General features: G+C 33.1%; 1 protein-coding gene across 6 annotated transcripts in view; it reads right to left on the bottom strand.

Moving 5' to 3' along the window:
- LOC107753260 (cadherin-18) overlaps nt 1-7,041 on the bottom strand; it is a 136,097-nt gene that overhangs the window by 39,777 nt on the left and 89,279 nt on the right. For all 6 annotated transcript variants that reach the window (XM_016569384.1, XM_016569387.1, XM_016569385.1 and 3 more), the window contains exons 5-6: nt 3,977-4,144; nt 1,127-1,314 (exon numbers count right to left, since the gene is read on the bottom strand). In XM_016569384.1, the coding sequence (XP_016424870.1) occupies nt 1,127-1,314; nt 3,977-4,144 (356 nt within the window). The remainder of the gene's footprint in view (nt 1-1,126; nt 1,315-3,976; nt 4,145-7,041) is intronic.

The raw sequence follows: 7,041 nt of genomic DNA, 5'->3' as shown, positions 1-7,041 counted from the left end.
ACTAAACCATTAAAAAGTTTGGGGGGAGTAATTTTTTTTTTTTTTTTTTTAGATATTTTTCTTTTTGTTATTAAGGTCACAGAGAAACTTGGAAACTTTTTATCAGGACTTCTTCATTTATTTTTGATATGTATTTTTGATCAAATGCTTTTATGTTTGAATTAAAAAAAAATTATAATCATAACATTATATATATTTTTTTCAAATATCCTTTGAAAACATAAACAGCAAAATAACCATAAACCATGTCAATATTTACTGTGGGAAAATTATTATATATATATATATATTTTTTTTTTATAAATCATCCTCACAAATGTTTCTCAGTTTGACAATTTTCAATGCAATCAAAAATGTTGTTAAAAAAATATTGTATTTTGTTTCCAAGGAGACATCATTAAATTATATATTATACAAACATTAAGTATTTAATTTAATTGTACATTTAGTAAACTTTACATATGTATGTAAATGCTAACTATTAAATTAGAAAATAAAATAAATGTTTCCACAAAAATATAAAGCATCACAACTGTTTTCAACACTGATAATAATCATAAATGTTTGTTGAGCAGCAAATCAGTATATTAGAATAATTTCTGAAGGATCTTGTGACACTGAAGACTGGAGTAATGATGCTAACAATTCAGCTTTGCATCACATAAATAAATTACATTTTAAAATGTATTCAAATAGAAAACAGTTATTTTAAATTGTAATATAATTACACAATTTTTACTGTATTTTCGATCAAATAAATGCCTTGATGAGCATAAGTGTGTATGTAAAATGTCTACTGCTGAACCCTATTAAACATTTTTTTTTTTTTACATAATTTAAATTGTAAACTGATGTTGCAGAAATGTCATTGTGGTGGAAATGTCCATTACTTTCAGACAGAAATGACATGATATCCTGTGATGCATGTATATTCACTGTTTAACACTGTTAGTGTTACAAAGTGTTGACCGAAATGATTTTCTAAGAGTCTACAAGACCAAAAGTACCCATAGTTGAAAAAACAGCCGCTTATTATTAAGGGTTCAGGAAAGCCTCTAACCCTAGAACAAGCAATAATAGTAGTGATGCTTGCCTTGGTAAACACCAATAGAAATGACAGCAATACCTTTCTCAGCGTGATCACACCCTCTCTAGTATCTTTGTCTGTGGAGATGGAGAACATTCCGGCCCCCTCGGGGTTCAGGATGCTGTATTTGATCTCTGCATTGATTCCGATGTCCTCATCACTGGCTTTCATCTTCCCCACTGGTTTCCCCACCTGTGCCGACTCTGGGACAAACACCTGGTAATTCTCTGCAGACACACACAAAAGCCCGCATGGTGGTTTGTTCGATTGGCTGGATGGTATTTTTAAAGCATAGCTATCATGATGCCTCTATCCGGCTGTGCCTCCGCCACATTGAGCTAGTCTAGAAGGATTTCAAAACGGCTGCCAGACCCTAAAATCAGCTACACCTACAGTCCCACACAGGGTGCGAACTACGGGGGAGCTAGGGGGAGCTCGGCTCCCCTTAATAAGACATGGGCTCCCCTGAAAATGGGATTTGTGAAATTTTGGGGGGTCTCAAAAAATATTGACAATGTGTTATTTTGACGTGCAATTTCAGTTTTGTGTAATGTGATCATCGTGGATTATTATGTGTAAAATTGCAAAAATATCATTCATTCATGCATGACGGCGATTTAAACCTAATTCACTTCAATAAAGATAACTATACATGCTATTCTTGTCATGAGCATCAAGGTGTGGGGCCGCTGTGGTGCAAATTCCACTCATGTTTAGTACGTTAACTCAAAGATTCGTAGAAAAAATATAAACGCTGGACTCTGCGGTTGAGTAACTTTAACCGTTGTTCATGTGAACTCAGACAGCCTGATGCTTTGTTTATAGACTATTTGTGGGTGGCTGTTTGTTGTTTCACCTATCAATTTGTGTCGATAAAGTATAATAGGGTAAATCCTGTATAGTGATTTATCCTATATAGTGCTTGCATAAAGCAAGTAGTGCATACACTTGTAGCTGTTATGTATCTTTGTAAGTCATTGTAAGCCTTCTTTTGAGGCACGCGCAAGCGCACAAACACTTTTCGGCAGCTATTGTTCCAAAGTATTTTGGGGATTTTAAAAGCTCAGAGACGAAAACTTTGATTTGAAGGAAAAGCATTTAAAAATCTGAAAAAAAAAAACTGAATGAGAAATGATGATAATAATAATAATAATAATAATAATAATAATAATAATAATGCATTTAATATAATGGCGCCTTTCTAAACACCCAAGGTCACCTTACAGCAAACAATGTTTTATGTATATGTAATATGTTATGTATAAGCAATGTGTTATGTATATGTAACATTTTTAAATATATATTTTGTAATATTTTTATTTTTATTTTAAATATAAATATAATTATATATAATATATACACACACATATATATATATATATATATATATATATAACATTTCTATACTATATATTTATTAAATTCTTATGGTAAAATACAAACAACTAATAAATCCTGACAGACTTTGACTTAATAAATAAATACATAAGTAATATGTATTTATATATACTGTATATAGCTACACTACCCATAATCCTGAAGATCCACGTTGCTGTTACATGAAAATGGAAATGCAGTAAATTAATACAATGAATACAAATAAACAAGTAGTTTGACAGGGTAAGGAGACTCAATTACATCATTTGCAATGCTTGATTACATTTTCATGTAACAGTCACTTCTGTGATTGGTGGATCTTCAGGATTATGGGTAGTGTAGCTATTCACAGAGAATTTGGTAAACAAGCTAAGATTTTATGAAGTGGACTCATTTAAAGACTTGTGGCATCTACAGAACCATACACTGTTCCATCGCTTCTACATTATACTTAAACATACTCAATTACATCATTTGCAATGCTTGATTACATTTTCATGTAACAGTCACTTCTGTGATTGGTGGATCTTCAGGATTATGGGTAGTGTAGCTATTCACAGAGAATTTGGTAAACAAGCTAAGATTTTATGAAGTGGACTCATTTAAAGACTTGTGGCATCTACAGAACCATACACTGTTCCATCGCTTCTACATTATACTTAAACATACATATTTTTTTTTCTAGGAAGGAAATGAATGTGATTTTATTTCCAGAACCCTGCTGTGGTGCTCTGTTTCTGTGGATAAAAATAAGACCACAAAAACTCAAGATGCAAGGTCTCATAATTGGATGCTTACACAATATAACATGCTGGTCCTGCCTCTATTCTCTTCATGCTAATTAATGGTAAAAAAAATTAAACCGCAATGCACAATTTATATGATAAGTCATCTGATAGCGAGACTGCATCTAATGTAAGGTATATTTCCATCTCTTCCATCTAATTATGTAGTATCCATAAGAAGCCCTCGAGAAAACGTACTCTTTTCTAATGAATATCTTGAAAACGCGTGAGAACCTACTTTGAGAGAGAGAAAAAGTGTGTTACAACAGCATACTGTATGGTTCACCTTCAAACAGTAATGACTGTTTTTGCAGCAGATAAAGAATTGTAGAACAGTGAGGTCAAGCTATTTTGGATCTTTTTGACAAGATCTAAAGCATAATAATCAAGAAGTCCTTCAATGTCTCACAGATTCGCTTTATCTTAAAAAAACAACAACCAAGACCTTCAGTAAAAGACAAGCATGAATTTGCAGACTGGTTTATGCTGGTGTTGATCTAGCAGGTGGACGTATCATGAAGTTCATCAACAGCTAGGTAGCTGCCTACAGCATTCAAAGGTTGCAGCCTTCTAAGGCAGCATCTTAACTGACATAGAAACAGATTACAAATACTGCCTCACTAGGTTGTTCTCTAGGTCTTGGAGCAGAACCAACATCTGCTGATGTCCATTTACAGCAATATGTTGCCACTTGATTTTGTTTTCACACTGGTTTCCCATCACTCACTCTGAGGGAACTTGGGTGGGTTGTCGTTGACGTCGGTCAGCGTGATGTTGACTGTGGTGGAGCCCGACAGCCCTCCCACCTGCCCCGCCATGTCTTTGGCTTGAATCACCACTGAGTAATGTTCTCTCGCCTCTCGATCCATGTCTGCCAGCGCTGTTCTGATGATTCCTGCAAAACATACACATACACATAAACATACGGCAGACATTATGCACATCATTTGTGCTATGAAAAGCAATAAACCAGAAGCAACCGCGTTACAGTGCTTTATCAACATGATGACAGAAAACAATGTTTAAAAAATTATATAATTTATTATTATTATTATTATTATTATTATTATTAGTAGTAGTAGTAGTAGTAGTAGTAGTAGTAGTAGTATTATTGTTGTCATTGTTATATATAACATATATAATAATAACAACAACAACAACAATAATAATAGTAATAGTAATAGTTACTATTATTAAACATCGGTTTCTTGCATCATATTGTTGTAACAGCAACATGATGCATTATTATTATTATTATTATTTATGAATATTATTACTACCATTAAACACCAGTTTCTTGCATCATATTGCTGTTATAAGAACAGCAATATTATGAATTATTATTATTATTATTATTGCTTTTCCTTAAATACATGCATAATTTCAGAACTTGTTTGCAACATCACTTACTTAGGTGATCATCACATAATTTTAAATTTCTTATCATTTTATTTATTTATTTATTTATTTATTTATTTATTATTAAAATGTCTGTCAAAAACATACGTGTAAATAAATATCGCATTTACACACCGAAGGTTCATATCTACCCTTCATTCTTGGATTTATCTTGTTTCAAAACAATCATATGCAGCAGTGACTGTACGACTTGTTAAAATAAAACAGGTAGGCGCTCCTGTCTGTAAAATCGTTTCTCTGCCAAGGTCAGTTTCTGTGCGCCTTACACTAGCATTCAAATGACAACAAAACCTTGAAGTACTGATGAGCTGAACCGTAGTCTGCACCCATTCAATCACACACACCTCACCATTGACACACACATGCAGTTCCACAACACACAGACACAAACACACTCATAGAATAGTCATCAAATGATAGGTCTGGACAATCCTCTTGATTTTAAATAAATGTTTGTGTCTACTAACAGTTGAGATTTCAGTTAAATATTACGCTTGTTTATGAACAATGTTACCTCAGGGTAACAAACTCATTTTTCACTTTTGTCCATGAAACACAATGGCAAAAAAAAAAGGTTAATTCTAAAAGCAATGACTTAAAATAAAGCAATAAAAAGCCTTTTGATTACACTGGTTTCTGGCAAACATTTTAAAATATTTTTCTGGCATTTTGGTGCAGAATGCGGTCGTCACACATATTTCTCTAGATAACTGAGCTTTTTTATTGTTTTTTCAGCCATCAAAAAATATGTTTTTACATTTAGAGTCAAATCAATTATTTGTATGTTTTGAGGAATGTGCCACAGTGTAACAGATATGATGATGCCATTATAGAGAATATTGCTATTGTTTTTTTAGTAAAAAAAAATTATGCATTGTCCATTATTGAGGTACATTTTAATGTTTATGTAACATTAGGTACAATTTAAGTCCAAAGTCAATCCAGGAACCAGTTCAGTGGCAATCCACTAATCCACATTAAATAAATAAATAAATAAATACATAAATAAATAATAGTATAAAACAAAGAAATAAAATAAACCAATAGATGTCATGGATTCTGTGGTGCTTTGTGGTTTAGTTGCTTCTTTTCAATCTAAAATATTCCAACCTGCTTGATAAAAGCAAGGAAATGTGTGCATAATATAATCATAAAAAAAAAAAACTAAATAAATAAATGAAATAATGAACAATAAAATAAAATAAATAAATAATTGTAAAATATTATTGCAATTTAAAACGTGTTTTCGATTTTAATATAATTTAAAATGTAATTTATTCCTGTGATGACAAAGCTGAATTTTCAGTAGAAACATTTCTTATTATTATCAATGTTGAAAGCTTTTCTTGTAATAATAATACTGTGATTACATCCTGACAGCCACAGAAAATTGGCTCAGACGGGCCAAATATTTTGAGAATGTTAGATTGTATTTGTGTCATGTGTATTTATTTGTGGATGTACAGATTTGAGGGATGTTCAGCCAAGGAGGAACTGCAGGAACTATCACTCTTTACAAAATGGAAGTGTTTTCAGACAATCCAATCCTACTTTATATTTGCTTGAAAACAATAGCGTCAGTAGCCTGCAGCTTCCTCTGATAGAGGGCTTCGACTGTGACAAGCAGTCAATACACACACGCCATTAAAGAACAGATTACAGACTCATGAATAAACAAGCTGGGTGTTTCAGTCGGGCTCTAAACAGGAATTCAGTGGGCTGTTTGCATTCCTATAATTGTGTAATTTTACGAAGCTACGAGAATACTTTTCAGGCCGAATTCAACAATTCATCTCCTCCGCGACACCCTGGTGCCATTTTGGAAAATATCCACTGAACGTAAACAGCATATGGTGTTCTGTGTCAGCTGCGTCACACGGATACGTTGTTTTAGTTCAAATCAAAGCGTAAACAACATAGAAAATGTGTCCGTGTGACGCAGCTGACACAGGATAGCATACGCTGTTTGCGTCCAGCTGATACTCTGAACCGCTGATGTCACATGGATTATTTTACAGATCTCCTTGCTACGTTTATGGACTTTGACAGAGAGCTGTCAGAATTCATAAAAAATATCTTAATTTGTGTTCCTAAGATGAATGGAGGTCTTATGGGTTTAGAACGACATGAGGGTGACTAATTAACCCTCTTAGTGCCAAAGTCGCAAAATTGCGACAAGACGTCATACTTAATCAAATAGACTTAATAGACATACTTAATCAAATAAATGTAGTTCCTAATATGGTGTAATATCTCATTTGTATTCCCTACCACTAGATGGCAGACATGTAGTACTTCGATTCTAGACCAAAATTACGTCACGTTCCTATTCAAAGTGTTTGAGGAAAGAGCAGAGCAAGTGAGCTATCGTGT

This window comes from Sinocyclocheilus rhinocerous, unplaced genomic scaffold (assembly GCF_001515625.1).
Source record: "Sinocyclocheilus rhinocerous isolate Xijiao unplaced genomic scaffold, SAMN03320098_v1.1 scaffold411, whole genome shotgun sequence".
NCBI lineage: Eukaryota > Metazoa > Chordata > Actinopteri > Cypriniformes > Cyprinidae > Sinocyclocheilus > Sinocyclocheilus rhinocerous.
This window is presented reverse-complemented; position numbering and strand designations above follow the sequence as displayed.